We start from the raw sequence: 21929 nt of genomic DNA on the forward strand, positions 1-21929 counted from the left end.
TTCATTTTATTTATTTTTTTCAATTCCATGAAGGGTCCTCCCTGCTGGTTAAGTGATTAGCTGTATAACTTTAATACATAAGGTCTCGGATTCGATTACAAGTAAGAGAGGATTGAACGCATTGTGGGATCTCGGATTCACTTTAAACTGTAGGTACCCGTCTTACATAGCCTTGCTGCTGAAGAGGAACGTTTTGAATCAAAGAAAGAAAGTTCAGCTTGGACAGGGATTAATAGTGTGTTCCCCATTGGGGAAACATAAAAATTACCCATGTAAGTTACTTTTTCTTAAAGGATTTTTATTCACATAAAATTAGAAAGTTATTCTTTGTGTACGGCCAGCGATGTACGAGTAATAAAGGAGAGGTCCCAGTGAGTAGTAGAAAATAAGAGTAGGAAATAATGTAGTTACAGTACGTGTTTTCTACCCAGGACATCTGGGTTCAATTCTCAGAGGAGTTTACGTGGTTCGGATCCCTTACAGGGACGAATTGGCAATCTTTGGCACAACCTGGTTCAGCTACAGAGTTGGCCCATCTAGAAATAGGCAATTTCGTCTTTATTACTTTGGCCCACTCAACGATTGTCGGGTAGCCGGATGAGTAGTTCGGCCCCTAACCCCACATTTAACAGTAGGTCCAATTTTCATGTAGCTACGATGCTAAAAGGCATCCTAAGCTTTAATCCAATCATGAATGGAAAGGCAGTCAGCGGGTGAATCGAAGTGTTGTAATAACAGAAGACATACTTGTACATTGAGAATTTGTTTGAGTGTAAGGACAGACAGAATGGCACAATCTCTATTATTAATCCCATTTTCTGATGCTGTTATATTCTGTAAACGTTATAAAAATAAAAGGTAGCTTTTATTTAATACCCCACGTTTATGTAAAAAAAAAAAAAAAAATCTGTAATAATAAATAGCGTTACTTGAGTAAGCCCTATAGCTAAAGGAAATGAATGATTACTATAGGCCTAAGTGAATAAGTATCAAATAATTGGTGAAGTACGAATGAGGAACAACCTCTAGAAGATCCAAGGAACATCTTGTTGTCTAGTAGAAACTCATGTAATCTGGGGTCGAATCAAAAACTGATCACAGCACTAAGCAACAATGCCCCCTGCAAACAATATGCCTTTCAAGTAAAACTGTTATTGACTGTTAAAGGAAAGGTTTTGGAGATGATCTCTTCCTAAACCGATTGATTTGTCTGAAACTGATGTTTTCTAATTATTCGATGCGATGCTACAGAAGGCACACCAACCCTAAATTGACAATATTGTTATAAGTTGTAGACAATAATTGGCATCAGCAGCACATGAGCTTTGGGGACAGACTACCGGGGGAACTGGGGTAAATGAAATATCCCCAGGTAAGTGGGGTTCGGAGGTCTCACCCCGGAAAATAAAAAAATAGTTTTCGTACATTGTATTTTAAAACATTTTTGACTTAAAAAAGCAAACAAAAACTTTAAAAAATGTTTTATTTTTACCTTTGATAGTATACTTTTTTTTTGTTTTTTTTTTGGAAAATATGGCACTAAAAAAACACACACACACACACACTTTACAGTTTGTTTGCTTATTTAAACAGTAAAATTCAACCTTTTTATAATTTTAGTTAAACTTAAATGATACCAAGTGTATACTGCCGGTCAAAAGTTTCCGGACAGGCGCTTCAACTTACATTTTTATGAGCTAATCAATACATATTCGATAGAGAAAGCAACCAATTCGAAATATTTTGTTTGTGTAAGTCTCTACCCGTCGAACTTCTCTGGCAACAGCTTGGCAGAAATATACGAAAAGACTGTCCAACATCTGGTGCTGATGTGTTTGATATTCTGCAGAACGCCTGGAATAATAATTCAGATAAAAATCTTCAAAAACTTGTAAGCCACATGCCCCGATTGGTGAAACGAGTGAAAGCGGCAAAGGACAGTTTCTTTGACGAAAAGAACATTTAAAGAATTTGACAATTTTCTTTGTTGGATAACGTTATTATGTTATTCTGATGTTAAAAGTATCACTGTGTTCCTAAACTACCAAGTATCTTGTCCAAAATTGCACCGTATTACAAACCTAAATTACTATTTCCTTGTTTTTTGATCTGTCCGGAAACTTTTGACGACAGCGTATGTCAGAAACAAAATAATGATAAAAGGTAGTGTGAAATGAATACTCGGAAAAAATAAAGTTTTGAAAACAAGTTTTAGGCCTAGAAGCCTACAACTAATGAAAATGAGGCTCATTAATGTATAGTTAAATATATATAAATTATGTTTTATCTTTTTTTGAAGCTAAACTAAACTTGCTATTTAAATCAAAACAGTTCATTATTTTACAGTTTACTCCACCTTCACCTTCATAGGGCCAAAAAATGACTTCCTTTTTCTCAAAATCGGAAACAAACTTTTGTGCTACTTTTTTCATATCCATTTGATCTAATATTGTTTTGTGAACGTAGCAAACTGCTACGTGGTTGATCCTCTTTCGGGTCATAATTGACTTAAGATACTTGAAAATTTGGGAGAACGAAAACCGTTTTACGAATATTGGAAGCCACTAGGTTCCCTGGTGTCTCCAGTAGGATTGACGCCCGTATGGACAACAATGGTCCATGCATTAAGACATCTCTCTTAAATTTCATGTTTCCATCTCAAATTTCATATTGCTCCCACTAAAATGCTCAACTGGCTGTGAAGATGAATAACTTTCATGAAAATTCATTAAATTTAATCTTATTTCGTTGTATCTTTGTTTGATCCGAGTATAAACCATGACACAATATTTTCCTTTAACTCAATTACATCATTGTAGATATACCATGTACAAATTATGTGTAAGAACAGGGCTAGTAACGCTACATAAAAACCTCTGGCCACTGAGAGTTAATAAGTTTGTATTTACTTGGCATTGTTCTCCCACACTGTAAGAAAATGATGATAAATGGGGGCTGATATTCAGTGCAACATCAGGTATCGAAACCTCGCGTGAGAAGTCTCAATTATTATTACGTTGGAACTCAACAATTTAACGGCTTAATTTATCTGGACAACAGGACATTATATTTGGATAGCAATAGTCGTACATTTTACTGCCACACGCTGCCAGTGGGAGATCCGTCTTTCCAGCCTCATATGTTAATCAGTCCACTTCTTTGTTTTAGAGGTTTTGACTTCACTCCTGGAGGTTTTCTCCAAAATAATCTTCCTGCCAATTCACAAACACTGGACAACTAATTCAATCAGCCTGTGTCTGCAAAACAAATTAAATTGAAACGCCATCGTAATAATGTGGGCAAATTTATTTGGTTTCGAGGACAGTTTGACATGTGTGGTTGATAGCTCCTACGGATACATTGTAATTATTATATGCATAAATTGATTCCAACAATACTACATTATTATTCTACTTATTCTTTGTATGACAAGTAGTATATGCGTCACTGATAGAAGTACGAGGCGCATCCAGAAAGTAACTTTTCAAAGGCCTTGAACAGAAACAAAACACGATCGAATGAAAATATTTATTGTATCAGATACAGAATATGCTTTACTATTTTTGAACATATTCACCTCCGGAATTCAGACATTCGTCATACCATGGGACCAACTTGTCTATACCTGTGCCATAGAACTCGGTCGCCTGAGATAGGAACCACCGTTTGACTGCCTCTATGTCATTTTGAAAATGCTGATGCTGACCTGACAGGAATCTCTTGAGGTGTAAGAACATATGGTAATCGTTCGGAGCGAGGTCCGGGCCATACGATAAATGATCCAAAATGTCCCAGCCGAACTGCTGCAGGAGATCTGTTATCTGGCCAGCTGTGTGTGGGCAACGCACCATCTGCTTGCTTATGACGTTACGCCCATAGACCTGGCACAGCTGACGATGGATTTCAATCGTTGTTATACCCTGTGCATTAAAAAACTTTATCACTGCTCGCACTTCACACACGACGAGAGCTAGGATAGGAACGTCCATATTCAACCACTGCCACGAGACTACTAAGAGTACCAGGGAAGTTCTGCTGACGCATGAGCCATGCTAGGACCTTACTCTCTCACGTACACGTAGTCGCTTCGCGCATTATATAGCTTCCTAGAGCTTTCTATCTCAACTATGCCCCTTCTGGCGCTGCTGTTGATATGTGATTCCCGTACCTCCTTCGAAAGAGGAGGGACAAGCTGTTGCAGCAGAGATCTTTCAATTGTTAGATGTGGAAGCGTTGCCAGAATAAGTTTTTTCACGGACTTCGCTGTCCTCTGTCTTGTTATCCATTCTAAGTAGCCTACAATCTTCACTCGTCAAGACCAAACGACTAAATGGCAAATTGGCAACACAGCGGAGGTCATTCACTTCTTTTCCGTAAGCAAAGGGAGGGTTTCCTCCGTCAGCGGGTGGCGAAGGTTGGAACCGAAGTATAGTTCGCAAAGTTTCCGATGGCACAGGTGGAATAGACAGGCTCTAGCTATGAAACGCGTGAGAAAGTTACTTTCTAGATGCGCCTCCTATATATGTCAATGTTAGAAGAAAAGAAAGCAATAGATATAATCTGCTACTTAACAGCAAATATATTCCGTTCTGTCAACCGTATCAGATTGGTCATGAATAACATACTTTCTAAACTCATAAAAAATAGTTTTCTGGGATTTTCTCAAAAACTAAGCATGAGATTTTACGCTCAAGTATGTTATTTTGTCCTACTGGGTGAGATCTATGAATTCATGTTTGTTTATCTCTGAACAAGATTATAGTTAATAAAAAATTAAACTCCAAGAGTTAGTCATACAATGGGCCTTCAAGTTATAACATCTCCATTTTTTTCTCAGGAGTGGTAATAGATAGAAACATGCAGTTTGTTTTAAAATATGCGAGCACTCGTTGTTAACGTGTAACAGAGATGGAAAAACAGTACGGCATACAGAACTCTAGCGGCAGTGGTGTACAATATTTCTGTTCTCTTACATACTAATGAAAAAATAATTTACGAGTTACGAGGAAAATGTTTCCTTGCGGAAAAGTTGATAAGAACCTGATTTTAGCGTTAAAGATCTGGGTTAGATTCCAGGTCGGAACTCATGTTAAAATTTTTGGGCCAGATCTTATATAATCTCGGTGCATGAAAGGAACTTGAAGCTATAACCCAACAAATATCAAGTGCCATGCCGTGGAAAATAAGCGCCCCCAGGGGGCGAGTATATGACAGCGCCCCCGTACATATATGATTGAGGTCGACAGACCAGCCGCGAAGCGTCACCATGGTTGGAGCGAAGCGTAAGAAAATTTTCAAAAATAAACCTTCCTGCACTTCCTTCATTTTGAGCACTTTGTATTACTTTTTCCTTCCATTTTATATCTTTTTTTCTTCCGAAATTTGCGTCCTCTTACTTTGGCACCCGGAGCCATCGTCCCGCTCCCCCCACGGCACAGTATTACAAATATCTACAAAATTCATTTTCTTAAAATTTGAATTGCCCTTCGAAAACGGAGGTACGATGGCTTAGTTCTAGAGCACTCAACCTTTGTGCAAGGAATTCCAGGTCATATGAGTTTATGGTGAACAACATCGTCTTCGAGGATTTTCGCGGTTCTCTGCCATTTCCTCCCACATTATCATTCTTCCAATTATTTCATTATCATTCGCTTTCACTAAATATCCGTATCCATTAGCCTGAAGAGCATAATATTGAGACAATAGATTAGCAACTATTTTATTTGATTTCAACCTACAAGACACTTCAAGAAATTACAACAGAATTGAACTTCGTATTTGAAGCATTACTGGCAAATACATTGAATTATTGCATCATAATGTTTGTAACTTATTTCATTTAGTGGTTTACCCTGAAGGTAAGAATAGAAATCAAACCTCATATGTTATATATTTACTACCTTCTCTGTTTCTCTCTACTTTTTTTCACGAAACAGAAGGACAGAAGGAAAAGTGATTGGCTTGCTTTCTCGTGACTTGAAACAACCTACGAAGTGGCCTTCCCATTCCACCTTCCCCTATACAAATCCCAGCCAGCGAACTCATCAGTTCCTCAGGTGCGCTTGGACTGTGTGCAAAATCACCATCGCCTTACAAGACAAATCGTAATTTCGCGTGAGTTGGGTCGGAATTCGAGATACACAGACACATCCACACACAAATAAACGGGAAACGAGTGAAATTATATATACACACTGCAAGAGAGAGAGAGACAGATAGATAGAAAGTTTGTGTATATGTGTATGAGGATACCGCATCAAAGGCAGTTATCCCATCATTCTTTCGTCCGGCCACAAAAGTTGAACAGAGGCCAGGCGAAACTACTGGATTACGTGACATCATCATGGCTCTCATACATATCAGAGGAGCTGAACCACTTCCTATTTCTGCAGTTTTTTTTCTCACCCTTCAAAATAAACTCTCTGTGGTCCACGATTCGCTTCCGAAAAATGTAAAAAAACACGGGGCTAAGATAGAAGTGGAGGCTTACAATCTTCCTTCTGTCAAGGAACTACAAAGAAAGGGTGTTATTATGTTTGGGGAAGATAGGCATTTCCAATTTATTGTGCTCAAAATGTAAGAAAAAAGAAATATAAGAACAAAGAATTAAAAAATAATACACTTCCTGCCTGAAAATATATATATATATATATATATATATATATATATATATATATATATATATATATATATATATATATATATATATATATATATCCATTTCTAGATTATCTCATTCGCTCCTCCCTTTCTGATACAATTTTCAGGTTATATGAAAAAAAAAAATCATACACAAATTATGATTTTAGTTCAGAAGATAATGTAAACATAACACATACATATTATAAAGTAATACATCAAAGAAAAGGTGTTACAAATGAAAAATTGCTTCCGAAATATGATCTTCAAGATGTGTCACGTATAGATCTTTTCTTTCTGTGGCTTTAAACGGAAGCAATTTCGTTGTTCTGTTTTATGATAGAAATAAACAAAGATAAATGTGGTTGAATACAGGGCCGGATTATCACAATATTTCGCCCTAGGCTATATTTCTAGAACTGACTCCTATTCCTCTTAGGTCCAAAAAATAATGTAATATAATTTCAAACATACTTTTACTTACCAAATTTGAAGGTGTTGTTCTTGCTGTTGAGCACTCTGTTTCAATATATGAAGAAAATTTTATATTTTAATCGAGCTCAGGCATCGAGCTCACCTACAAATTTTTGTATGGAGAAGCCCAAGCGTTAAGGGGGGTGACCCATACTACAAGCTATTACGTTTATCTAGTATTGAACGGGTATTATTCTGCACCCGAAAAGACGATAAGTAATTGTAAAATACTTCCACCTATATATTCAGAGAAAATGATAGTACTAAATTGTATTTTATATATATATATATATATATATATATATATATATATATATATATAATAGAAAGAGTACAGATGAATAGTAAGATCAAATTTTAATGCTACATCAATCATTTCCCTGTTAAACAACTATAGTTTTATTGAGAAAGTGTACAAATGTATGTTGAGTTAGGAAGTTTTGAGGGAATCCAGACCTCATGGGTCGCCGGTGTGTGAGCCCGTTTCAGCTAGAACTAGACTGTTTTTATAAGAGAAAGAGTACAGATGAAGTGTAACATCAAATGTTCATGCTACATCAATCATTTCCCTGTTAAACAAGTATAGTTTTATTGAGAATATATACAAATGTATGTTGAATTAGGAAGTTTTGAGGGGATCCGGACCTAATGGGTCGCCCGTGTGTGAGACCGTTTGAGTTAAAACTAGACTGTTTTTATAAGAGAAAGAGTACAGATGAAGTGTAAGATCAAATTTTCATGCTACATCAATCATTTCCCTGTTAAACAAGTATGGTTTTATTGAGAAATTGTACAAATGTATGTTGAGTTAGGAAGTTTTGAGGGGATCTGGACCTCATGGGTCTCTCCTGGGTGAGCCCGTTTCAGCTAGAACTAGACTGTTTTTATAAGAGAAAGAGTACAGATGAAGTGTAACATCAAATTTTCATGCTACATCAATCATTTCTCTGTTCAACAAGTATAGTTTTATTGAGAAAGTGTACAAATGTAGGTTGAGTTAGGAAGTTTTGAGGGGATCTGGACCTCATGGGTCTCTCCTGGGTGAGCCCGTTTCAGCTAGAACTAGACTGTTTTTATAAGAGAAAGAGTACAGATGAAGTGTAACATCAAATTTTCATGCTACATCAATCATTTCTCTGTTCAACAAGTATAGTTTTATTGAGAAAGTGTACAAATGTATGTTGAATTAGGAAGTTTTGAGGGGATCCAAACCTCATGGGTCGCCCGTGTGTGAGACCGTTTGAGTTAAAACTAGACTGTTTTTATAAGAGAAAGAGTACAGATGAAGTGTAAGATCAAATTTTCATGCTACATCAATCATTTCCCTGTTAAACAAGTATGGTTTTATTGAGAAATTGTACAAATGTATGTTGAGTTAGGAAGTTTTGAGGGGATCTGGACCTCATGGGTCTCTCCTGGGTGAGCCCGTTTCAGCTAGAACTAGACTGTTTTTATAAGAGAAAGAGTACAGATGAAGTGTAACATCAAATTTTCATGCTACATCAATCATTTCTCTGTTCAACAAGTATAGTTTTATTGAGAAAGTGTACAAATGTAGGTTGAGTTAGGAAGTTTTGAGGGGATCTGGACCTCATGGGTCTCTCCTGGGTGAGCCCGTTTCAGCTAGAACTAGACTGTTTTTATAAGAGAAAGAGTACAGATGAAGTGTAACATCAAATTTTCATGCTACATCAATCATTTCTCTGTTCAACAAGTATAGTTTTATTGAGAAAGTGTACAAATGTATGTTGAATTAGGAAGTTTTAAGGGGATCCAAACCTCATGGGTCGCCCGTGTGTGAGACCGTTTGAGTTAAAACTAGACTGTTTTTATAAGAGAAAGAGTACAGATGAAGTGTAACATCAAATGTTCATGCTACATCAATCATTTCCCTGTTAAACAAGTATAGTTTTATTGAGAATATATACAAATGTATGTTGAATTAGGAAGTTTTGAGGGGATCCGGACCTAATGGGTCGCCCGTGTGTGAGACCGTTTGAGTTAAAACTAGACTGTTTTTATAAGAGAAAGAGTACAGATGAAGTGTAAGATCAAATTTTCATGCTACATCAATCATTTCTCTGTTCAACAAGTATAGTTTTATTGAGAAAGTGTACAAATGTAGGTTGAGTTAGGAAGTTTTGAGGGGATCTGGACCTCATGGGTCTCTCCTGGGTGAGCCCGTTTCAGCTAGAACTAGACTGTTTTTATAAGAGAAAGAGTACAGATGAAGTGTAACATCAAATTTTCATGCTACATCAATCATTTCTCTGTTCAACAAGTACAGTTTTATTGAGAAAGTGTACAAATGTATGGTGAATTAGGAAGTTTTGAGGGGATCCAAACCTCATGGGTCGCCCGTGGGTGAGCCCGTTTCATATAGAACTAGACTGTTTTTATAAGAGAAAGAGTACAGATGAAGTGTAAGATCAAATTTTCATGCTACATCAATCATTTCCCTGTTAAACAAGTATGGTTTTATTGAGAAATTGTACAAATGTATGTTGAGTTAGGAAGTTTTGAGGGGATCTGGACCTCATGGGTCTCTCCTGGGTGAGCCCGTTTCAGCTAGAACTAGACTGTTTTTATAAGAGAAAGAGTACAGATGAAGTGTAACATCAAATTTTCATGCTACATCAATCATTTCTCTGTTCAACAAGTATAGTTTTATTGAGAAAGTGTACAAATGTATGTTGAATTAGGAAGTTTTGAGGGGATCCAAACCTCATGGGTCGCCCGTGTGTGAGACCGTTTGAGTTAAAACTAGACTGTTTTTATAAGAGAAAGAGTACAGATGAAGTGTAAGATCAAATTTTCATGCTACATCAATCATTTCCCTGTTAAACAAGTATGGTTTTATTGAGAAATTGTACAGATGTATGTTGAGTTAGGAAGTTTTGAAGGGATCCGGACCTCATGGGTCGTCCGTAGTTGAACCCGTTTCAGCTAGAACTAGACTGTTTTTATAAGAGAAAGAGTACAGATGAAGTGTAAGATCAAATTTTCATGCTACATCAATCATTTCCCTGTTAAACAACTATAGTTTTATTGAGAAAGTGTACAAATGTATGTTGAGTTAGGAAGTTTTGAGGGAATCCGGACCTCATGGGTCGCCCGTGTGTGAGACCGTTTGAGTTAAAACTAGACTGTTTTTATAAGAGAAAGAGTACAGATGAAGTGTAAGATTAAATTTTCATGCTACATCAATCATTTCCCTGTTAAACAACTATAGTTTTATTGAGAAAGTGTACAAATGTATGTTGAGTTAGGAAGTTTTAAGGGGATCCGGACCTCATGGGTCTCTCCTGGGTGAGCCCGTTTCAGCTAGAACTAGACTGTTTTTATAAGAGAAAGAGTACAGATGAAGTGTAACATCAAATTTTCATGCTACATCAATTATTTCTCTGTTCAACAAGTATAGTTTTATTGAGAAAGTGTACAAATGTAGGTTGAGTTAGGAAGTTTTGAGGGGATCTGGACCTCATGGGTCTCTCCTGGGTGAGCCCGTTTCAGCTAGAACTAGACTGTTTTTATAAGAGAAAGAGTACAGATGAAGTGTAACATCAAATTTTCATGCTACATCAATCATTTCTCTGTTCAACAAGTATAGTTTTATTGAGAAAGTGTACAAATGTAGGTTGAGTTAGGAAGTTTTGAGGGGATCTGGACCTCATGGGTCACCCGTGTGTGAGCCCGTTTCAGCTAGAACTAGACTGTTTTTATAAGAGAAAGAGTACAGATGAAGTGTAAGATTAAATTTTCATGCTACATCAATCATTTCTCTGTTCAACAAGTATAGTTTTATTGAGAAATTGTACAAATGTATGTTGAGTTAGGAAGTTTTAAGGGGATCCGGACCTCATGGGTCACCCGTGTGTGAGCCCGTTTCAGCTAGAACTAGACTGTTTTTATAAGAGAAAGAGTACAGATGAAGTGTAAGATTAAATTTTCATGCTACATCAATCATTTCCCTGTTAAACAACTATAGTTTTATTGAGAAAGTGTACAAATGTATGTTGAGTTAGGAAGTTTTGAGGGAATCCAGACCTCATGGGTCGCCGGTGTGTGAGCCCGTTTCAGCTAGAACTAGACTGTTTTTATAAGAGAAAGAGTACAGATGAAGTGTAAGATTAAATTTTCATGCTACATCAATCATTTCCCTGTTAAACAACTATAGTTTTATTGAGAAAGTGTACAAATGTATGTTGAGTTAGGAAGTTTTGAGGGGATCTGGACCTCATGGGTCTCTCCTGGGTGAGCCCGTTTCAGCTAGAACTAGACTGTTTTTATAAGAGAAAGAGTACAGATGAAGTGTAAGATCAAATTTTCATGCTACATCAATCATTTCCCTGTTAAACAAGTATAGTTTTATTGAGAAATTGTACAAATGTATGTTGAGTTAGGAAATTTGAGGGAATCTAGACACGATGAATCTCCTTCCCCATGGGTACGCCTCTGATCGACGTTGTTGCAAGTTACGACGACCAATTTGTTGTTAATAATTGTTCCAGCACTCAGTCGCGGGCACACAAAGTGTCACTGTTCAATACACTCTAATACAGCAGGAACTCTCCAAAAAGGAAGAGCATATTATAATCTGTAATGCAGAAACGCCTGCACGAGAAATTTTTAATACAGTGAATTAATTAATTATGTAGCATATAAGGAGGGGAAGAGCAAGAAAATATCTTCAGTACCAGTCTATTATGTCTACACGGTAATCCGGGCCTCACTGAATACCGTACTTTCTCAAGTTTCATATTAATAACATAGCAATATTGCGGGGCTGGTTAAATATTGATCTCTTATCAAAATATTGAAAAAAAGGAAGTTTAAAAATTATATTTAAAAGTACAAAAATATATTTCTCTCTTCAGCTTGATTGATTGATTAATAGAGAGGGGTTTAATGAAAACGTCATTGATAAGGCAAGTGGCCATGTCATTCTTAGCCATCGTATTGTCTAAACACATTACCCTGCTGTTTGTGAAAATTGCTACACGAAGAATGGCTGAAGTAAAATTAGCCAAACTCACAGTATTCGTACGGCAGAGTACCACTTACGAACAACCACAGTTTCAGTCAGATCTGGGCCCTGCAGTGCCTTTATCGGAGGTTGACTGATTCTATAATTGCACAAATAAAATAATAATAAAAAACAAAACAAAAAAAAAATGGTACAAATACAAATTTGGGGTGCCACAGTTAGTTGACAATTTGGAGTGCATAGTTCGGATTAGAAAAGAAAAGATATTTAGAGCGATACACGAAAATCACCGTTTTACGATACTTACTTCTATATTACAATTATAATGAAGCCAGAGGCGGATCTATCCTGGGGCTGGGGGTGACTAGGCCCTGCAGTTTTTTGAGTGACAAAGTTAATTGAAGTTATTACTGATATATTTTTGAAAGTTTATCATAAACTCATGATTTACCTATCATAGGCTGGGTGGTTGGCCTCCCACTTTTTATCTTCTAAATCCGCCTCCAAATGAAACAATACTTTTCTGAGGAAATAACACTGAATATTCAGGGTGGGCAAAGAAATGCGTTTTCATGTACTGAAAAATTACATCTCGCATAATTTAGATAATCACGTTTTTTTTATATTATTATTTGTTCATTTTGTAGGACATTTATGGAAGTACACGCTAACACATTTATAATTTAAATAATGGAAAGAAATATTTTGTATTTTTTTTTTGTTTTCAGAGATACTCAACTTCGTATACCATGCTTATAGTTAATCCCAGTTCAGTCACAAAGGCATAAGTCTGAGACCATCTGGGTTTCAGATTAATATCATATGCCACAATTATCCAATAACGATTTAGAACAGTAAGTTACTTCACACACACACACACACACATTGCATCTTAATTTACGGAAATCTTGGCCTAACAAAGGAATTTTCCAATTACTTTGCTTTATAATATTTACTGAAACACATTTTCTCGTTGCCTAGTAGAATAGAACGTATCAAACAGTTTCCCTTTCAGATATGTTAAGACGCAATAGACCCCGAGACACAGTGTGTCTTAGAAATAACTGCCATAGCATTCGCTTTACTGCTTGCATTGGTGCCATGGAACAGTGGCGTACGCAGCACTCCAGTAATGGAGCACGGACAAACAAACGAGAAACTTGTGCATAAATGTCACTTTGTTGACGTCGCATTAAAGAAAGGAATGTGAACAGCAGACTACAACATCATAAACCTGCTGGTAGAAAGTAGATTTTCATACTGCAAAATTATTGCATGTGAAAGTACATCAGCATGACAGTGATGTCAATGTGGAAACAATGGGCAGAAAAGAACTGCACGCAGTGACAATCGGCCAATAGCCCACACAATGTGATCATACCATAGGATGGCATACACATACTCTGCATGGCCATGACAGACATGACAGACAGTGTAGCGCTCTGTTAGTTCGACGCTCAAACACAATAAAGGGTGTGTGCTTTTCTGTTTTGAAGGTTGCACGGCGTCTGCTGAATATTAAACTGGCAAGCGTATGTCTTTGCTGTGGTTTCAATTGACTAAGAACCACTAACGTTTTAGACTACTATGTGAATAGTGTTGTCAGGTTGTTGGGATTATGAGGGTGTTCAAGGAACATCTATTAGCGGAATGATCGACCATCTATGATCGACCATGTGTATCCTGGAATGTGCAAGTCCCTTGCAAGGAATGACAGACAGCGCTGCTTCCCTGATCTACCTGATCACCTGATATATCAGCAATCGAAGGTATGTGAACATGGTTGCTCACTACCATACTCTTCACAGTTCTTTACCAAACAATATCGATGTGTTTGCAGACTTAGGTACAAGTAGAATGGCAGGCGATTCTTCGTCAATACATGTAACGTCTGTTTTGACTCAATGAAACAACATTTAGAGATTTTTACTGAGCACATGTAGTGTATTTTGAATAATTAGTAACTCGTGATTATACGCTAGATTCCAGTATTGAGTTTTGAACTTACAAAAACGACAGAAAAATGTTAGCATAAGTTATAACGTATGTCGAAAGTTTCAATTATACTTCCTTGCCTAGAATTAACACATTTTTCCTTCCAAAATCTTGGTCTGGTTACTAATTCCTTTGTGATACAAAACACCTCAAATATTAAAATTAAACCTATATAAAAGATTTACTTAATTCGTTTCTAAATAAAAGGAAGATCAAAATTCGATTCGCCACAGGGGCTGAGGAGGCAATAGTTTCGCCAAATAAGAGACTGCAATTGAAAGTCCAATTTATTTCCATTATTGTGTCACGATCTTGTTTTAATTGTCACAAATAAGAGTTTTACAATATGTTTGAAACTTCTATTATTTTTAATAGGAATACTACGATTCATTCACTTACCTTGTTTGTTGGTGAACTGTGAATTTGTTGGGCCGCAGGAACCGAAGGAATCAATTTCATATCTCCCTCACAACATGGAATCCTAAAATTGTTGAGAAAATATTTTTATTATTCTATTTCAATGTTACATATCGACATTATTTATGGTACAATTAGTGCTTCTATAAATATTAAAAATATATAGTTTAGAAGAAAACTGAACATTTTTCTTGCAATATTTAAAAGTTTGATAACTAAAAACAAATCACATCATGTAAGATATGTCTGTAAATAATTTAGCATAAAACAGTGCGTTTCTATATAGTCTACTCTCAACTACTTGAGTTCACTATGAAGTACTTTTCTTGCTAGAATTTGTTAATAGACACAAATCTTTAAAGGAAATATTTAAGTTTTACGTCCCACTGTTATGCCACCTACGCTAAAAGAGACGGTGATGATAAGAAATGAAGGAAATGATGGAAGGAAACGGGAGAATCCCGAGAAAACCCACGCACATGGTGTTTGTCCACCACAAAGCTTACTTAGAGCGAGTTGGAATTGAACCAAGAACCCCATGTACCAGAGGTGACCGCTCTACCACTGATTCACCGCAGCCCCTGTTAATAGACACAAAATATGTTTACAAATCAACTAAGAACTATTATCAGTTGCCACTCTTTATTATTCCAAATTTTTTACTCGACCTTGTATACCTAACACTTGGGTGTTAATTGAGGTTCGTGGCAGAGGACAGAATCCTTAATATGGACACAGATTTTTATGGAGTACACAGACCTAAGTAATGAGATATTTCATCAAAACTTTCTGAATGAATCTGTTAGGAAAACCGAGTGTGAGCTGTATATGCTGCAGATGCCTGTCAACACTTTCCCACACATAATTAAGTAGATTTTCTTCTTTCGATGTCTTTGGGATAAGAGTAAATTACAGGAAGAAAACGATTTAGTTTGACGTCTCACACTTACACAAATAGCAAGACAGAATGGGTGGCATTTGTAATTGAATGATATGGAAACATATAATACAATAAACAAGAATTTTAGAAATAATAAAAAAAAAACGGATCAAAAAAATCTTAACTTGGTCAAAAATTTTAGGAATGATAAAAAAAAAACATCAAAAGATTCGATCTTGACCAATAATTAATTTTTGAATCAGGGGCCACAAAATTTTTGAAACGACCCATAAATTCAGTTTTCATATTTTCTACTTAATAAGCACATTATACTGAGTTAAGTGATAGTTTGGGTTTGGTTACAGATATAAGGCGTACAAGAAAATTTTTGATTGAAATATATATTGGATCTTTTTAATAAAGAAAGAAGTTAGAAAAACAGAAAAAATCACATTGTCCACCACATGTTTACATGGATTGCGATAAAACAGAGTCATCCCGTTCCCAAGTTCGAAGCTCTATTACAATCAACGTACCACAGTCTGTTTTAGCTGTAGTGGATCCTTGTGGTTTATTTATGGCAGGTAATTAATAGCTTCATTTAGACTGGGTATTTAGCATACTGTCTATTGTATTATGTAGAACCTAGAACTCTATAACTTATTTTATTTATCTTTGAGTTTTACGTTTCACGCGATTGCCGTTTGAGCTAAAGTATGCAATAAGAAATTATTATAAGAAAATAAATGGTGAAAGGACAACATATAGCATTTATGCTCTGACAGATATTCGAACCCGCAACTGAAAAGTGTTGCGAATTCTAGCCTAATGTTTCAGACCACTCGCTTAAGCCAGGCGGTGGAAGATCGTGATATAGACACAGAAGAAATACGGGTGATATAAAGACGGTGATGATTTCCTGGACATTTGCCGGTAGTATGAATATCCGGATCATACGGAAATAAGTTTACCACAATATATTGAGACCAAACAGTGGCGGATCTAGCCCAAGGAACAGTATCATAAGAGATGCTAGAGGGTATGATGGCAGGAAAGAGAGGGAGAGGGCGAAGGAGACTACAGTTAATGGACTATAACAAAACAGAAAAATCTTACGTGAAGACGAAGAGGTTACCGGAAGACCGTGGAACATGGAACCTTCTGTTACGACAAGTGACTTTCCAATAATGGCAGAATACCTATGATGAATAATAAAACGTATTTTAGAACATTTCATTCTGAACTAATCTAACCACCCTTCTGACCTTCGTGCGTTGAGGCTGAGTACGAGTATTAACACCTACGACATGAACTGCCTCCACCCAGAGTTTATATTATCTGAGTGCAAAGGACTTTTAGCTGAGGTAAATTTGTATCCCTATTAAACCGTGTTTGTTCGTTTTGTGGCTGCCAAGTAAAGGATGTAAAATGATTCTCGTTCGCACACATTTAAGCATAATTATTCTGTAAGCACTGAAGAATATGTTTCTGCTGACAGTAAACTTATTCTTTGTTTGTTATTGTCCAGCTCGGTAAGTGTAAGTTTCTAAGTGCTTCAAGTAAGATGGCTTTCCCATGGAGAACAAAATAGACTTCAGTTAATATTAAATGAAACAGGAGACGAAGCAGTCGTGGGACATCTCAATAACACATACATATTTGGTGTTTGCTTGGCCAAATATACGACAAATACACTTGCTAATAATTGGAGTCAAAGTGTCTTCGGACAACCAATACGTGTCACATAGTGTTGAGCACTCGAAACCAGGATCAATTTTCTTCGCCTTCAACGAGTGGCTCAAGTGCATCACCTTGTGGGATGCCTTTCTAATAGTCTGGTGTTTGTTTGTTTGGTCGCTGTTTGAGTAACGTTAATGTCCATGACAGGAAAGCAAGCTTTCACCGAAGAACAAATTAGACAAGTGTCCGTGTTGTAGCGTGTACAAGAACCATCAGACACCTGCAGTGCAAAGCAAACTTTGCCAGTGTTGGGAAGAACGCAAACAATTTTAAAATGTAAAAAGAAAATAAAATGTCCTTTTACGTCGGTGAATATGATCTAACTGCTTTATATAATGTAAACACGTACTTTTGTCTTGGATGTCAAGAATATTTATCTTCATGTTTTCCAAATGTAGCTAATAACGTTTTTACCTATATCGTCTTCACTTAGTCGGATAATGCTGGACCTGAATTTTCTTTGCAATAGAACTTAGGTAAAAAGAATGAACTTTCAGTTATGACAGAATATTAATCTTGTTAGCTCATGACAAAAGTATGCGACACCCAGGTTACATGGTGCGTCACAATACGCAATTGCATCATACCTAATCGGTATCTTAGGAGAGAAAAGGAAGGTAACTGTTCATGGAACAGAATGGATAAAGAAAGCTATAAAATCTATTATCAAGGTATTATCTTAGACGTCACTCGGTGCCATTTGACTGAAACTGTTGTTCTTTTATGTCCTTATACAAAACCGAGGTTGTGAAGGGCAGAACCAAGTATTAATGTGGCTTCGATCAGACCCGGGCTAGGCTACTAACGAGTGCGCTCTGATGTAAAGGGTGCACTGTCCCTTTTACAGTATCTTTATCAGTAACAACTGTAGGAATTTATTATAAATAACTTACACATTTATTTATAGTGTCATGTTTTCGAGGGTGCACCGGGACATGTTCCGATGGGTCAGTCCATGCCTGGCTTTAATGGAGTTGGAGGTTTTGGAGACCATCATAAACCTTCACTTACAGATCATTTCCCACTACACTATCTCACCTTAAAGAAAAGTTGTATCACAGAATTATCAGTGCTCTTAAAGATGCAAAAGTTTGGACAAATCATCCTGTAACAAGAATTTTAGGAATGATCCAAAAAGAAAAAGAAAAAGAATCAAAAGATGGCGGTATTGGCCAAGAATTTTAGGAATGATAAAAGAATGAATAAAAAAAATTGCAATCTTGGCCAATAATTAGTTTTTGGGTCAGGGTTCACAAAATTTTGAACAGTCCCTAAATCGAGTTTTCGTATTTTTTACGGAATAAGCACATCATACCGAGTTAAGTGATAACTTGGGTTTGGCTACACTATACGTAGTTCTCCAGATATAAGGCCTACAAGAAAATTTTTTGCCTGAAATCTATTGAATCTTTTGATTCGAAAACGAAGATTGTTTTGGAGAAATCGTTCTTTAAAAACGAAGATTTGTTTCTAAGTTTCTTTTCAGGAAAATTTTGGACTTTTATCTTCTTCTTCCCTTCTCAACAATAGATTGGTGGGCAATATGACTAGCATCTAAAATACTTTTCGCTCTTGACAGAGCAGTTTGAGAGACTAATACGTCCTCTTCTTCTTAATCGCATCAAGGTATTTCTTTCTTGGTCTTCCTCTTCCCGGTCTTCCTTTTGTTTTTCTCTCCAATAATGACTTAATCCATTATGAATGTCGATCAAGGTGACCAATCATGTTATTCCTTCTTTTCTCCATTATTTCATGATTTGTAGTTCTTCGTTAGCTTCCTTTAGCACATCTTCGTTTTTCTTCTTCACCGTCGACCAGATAACCGGATAACCAGCATTCTATGCCAGCACCACATTTCGAAAGTTTCCAGTTTTTATGCTTTTGCTTTCTTCAGTATCCACGTTTCTGAGTCATATAGTGTGACACTCCATATCAATGTCTCCATTAATCTCTTCCTAACTTCCAACGACATATATTTTTGATGTCAGTATTTCTCTCTTCCTGATGAATGCCTATTTTATTTGTGCTATCTCGAAGCTACGTCTATTTCGCTCTTTTGTCTGAGGAGATTACATTTCCCAAATAATGTGAAGGATTTGACTTTTTCAATTCTTCCTCTTAGTAAGCAGATGTTTGCTCTTTGCTGTCCGTTACTTCTACATTTCACTACCTTTATTTTCTTTCTTTTTACTTATTATCATTTTGCATTTTTGTTTCAGACGTGCTTTCAAATTACGGAGTGTTCCATGCAGATCCTCTTCGTTCTTTATTACTGCTCTGCAGGACCGTATCCATGGGGGCTCTAAGGGGGGCCGGCTCCCCTAAAATTTTCACGGTAGGCTTGGAAATGAACTATAATATGGTTGAATCGACCCCCCGAATTCTGCCCCCTACATTTTTGGGCTGGCTACCGTCCTGCTGCTTTGTCGTCCGCAAATCTAATTGTACTAAATATTTAACCGTTTATTTTTATGCGCTTTTCATTACTAGCCAGTAATTCTTTCATAGCTTTTTCTACACAGATGTTGAACAGTAGTAAAGACACGTTGATGCTAGTGGTCTACTGGTCCACGCTTAGTTGCATGCCCGCGACCATTCGGTCTATTTAATGGCCGGGTTCCGCAAGAATGTAATGCACCCCGCCCGCGATTCCTCAATACGCTAATTTTATGCACGTGCACATTGTGCACCGTCAGAATTTGTCCCCTAATTCTGACTCGCCTAAGCGATGTAACCCCCATTCTCTGAGGAAGTGGAATACGCCCACTGCACGGCCAGACCGAAGTCCTGAGTGCCTACCAGTTGACCTACTGGTTGAGGCAGACTGCTAGCGAGTTAATCCTACCATGCTCCGCAGGCATGGCGCCCGAGCATTATAAGGCAAGCTCCAGTAGTGAAGATAGTTCACATCCTTCCCTTACTTCTTTGCTTAGGGTTAGGCTATTTGAGAAAGCGTTTTTGATGCGTTACCCCCTGTAGCAAACGCGGCCAAGGTGGCTATTCAGTAATTTTACTTTCACCAGAGTTGTAAATCATACTGTGAGCCAGTCAGGGTTTCGGGGTCTTTTTGCAAGGTCCAGGTGTGTAGTAGCAGGGTTCCAATACTCTGCACAAACCATCTTCCAAGCAGCTGTTTCTTGCTACAATACTCTTGCCTGGCAACACGTCTTTCCTTTTTTTCCCCTTCCTTTTCAAAGCTTTTAAACAGCAAGCGGTCTATTGTTCCGAAACGCACCAAATACGCCCGAGCTGACAATCCCTTTGCCTGGCAACACGTCTTTCCTTTTTTCCCTTCCTTTTTAAATCTTTTAAACAACAGGCGGTCTATTGTTCCGAAAGGCACCAAATACGCTCGAGCTGTCGTTTTCTCCGTATTTTTATTACTTTCACGTTTGTGAGAAGCCATCTACATTTAAATACATGGTCAGCGTATTCCAAGCGTACACATGAGCAATAAATACGCTTTGCGATCGCCTTAAGTAGCCGGGTACTTATTCTTGGTTCTTTCTTTTTGTTCTCCTCCCATGAGGGCTGTTTGCTTCTTGTAAAAATTGATACTATTCTTCTATCTCTATAGTTCATATTCAGGTTCTTCAGTGCCTTGAATGTGATACTCCAATCCACATTATCAAACGCTTTCTCAATATCTATGAAAGAAGTTACCACCTGTTACTTATCCTAAGAAGTTGCTTGTCTTGTTCCTCTTTCTATCTAAATCCTAACTGATTCTCCGAAAGTCTTTCTTCTGCTTCCTTCTCCAACCTTCGTGCGATAATTCTTCACAATATCTTTGACGCGTGTAACAGCAACCTAAGTGTTTGATTCTTCACATTTTTCAGACCCTCAAAAAGTGTAGAAACAGCAGTTTGTACCATATTTCTTTTCTCATTTTCAATTTCCTGTGTCCTGAAGGAAAATGTTATTTAAAAAAAAATCAAGGAAAATTAATTTGAACCGTGTATTTATAGCTTAACCTGGGTTGAGTTGAAGTTTAACGTCCCTTTTCAGCAGCGAGGCTATATCAGACGTGGACCTACTGATTAACGTGGAATCCGAACCACATGATCTCCCACCGGGAATCGAACCCGGGTCTCACGCGCCACAGGCGCGTACGCTAACAGCTTAGCTACAGAGGAGCTCTAGCTGAACCTGGGATCTATATCTATATACTCCCAACGAGAGTCGAACTTTGGTTTTGCGCGCCAAAGGCGTGAAGTCTTGCAATTTAGCAATAGCGAATCTTAAAGAAAATTGATCTTTTTTAGAAGAATGATCAATTTCCAATCGAAGAAGTTCCCCAACGAATGATTTGTAACTCCATGGTTGACAGAGTAATTAGGGTAACGTTCAACGGTATTATTTTTTTGAAAGTAGGTATTTAGGGAGATTAATAGCTGTAATGAAAACGTGAAGACTAAATTTAGTTCTACAGAACTTAAATTTACAATTTAACTGTTGCAAGCTGAAATTCAGTAAATCACTTGTTTCATGAACTAATATGATTTTATGTGGAAACATAGACCGAACAAGTATTTAAATTGCGTTTATAGAGTTTTTCCAAATTTGAGAAGGAAATTAGGATTCTCTTTATATAAATGAAAAAGAAATGCAATCTTTTAGTTTAACGTCCCACGTTTATGTCCTTTAGGCTAAGGGAGACGGATGATTAAGGCAAGTGAATGAGCTTGGAGGAATTGGTGGAATGAGAATATGGAAGGAAACGGGAGAACCCCGAGAAACCCACGGACACAATATTGTCCGCCACAAACTTACTTGACCTAGGATCGAACTAAGGAC

The 21929-nt window shown here is 37.1% G+C and overlaps 1 protein-coding gene across 1 annotated transcript in view; it reads right to left on the bottom strand.

Moving 5' to 3' along the window:
* LOC145666310 (uncharacterized) overlaps positions 1-21929 on the bottom strand; it is a 741735-nt gene that overhangs the window by 307874 nt on the left and 411932 nt on the right. The window contains exon 4 of the mRNA XM_081733400.1: positions 14495-14576. Within this exon, the coding sequence (XP_081589526.1) occupies positions 14495-14576 (82 nt within the window). The remainder of the gene's footprint in view (positions 1-14494; positions 14577-21929) is intronic.

This window comes from Thermobia domestica, chromosome 12 (assembly GCF_964235325.1).
Source record: "Thermobia domestica chromosome 12, izTheDome1.hap1.1, whole genome shotgun sequence".
Taxonomy (NCBI): Eukaryota; Metazoa; Arthropoda; class Insecta; order Zygentoma; family Lepismatidae; genus Thermobia; species Thermobia domestica.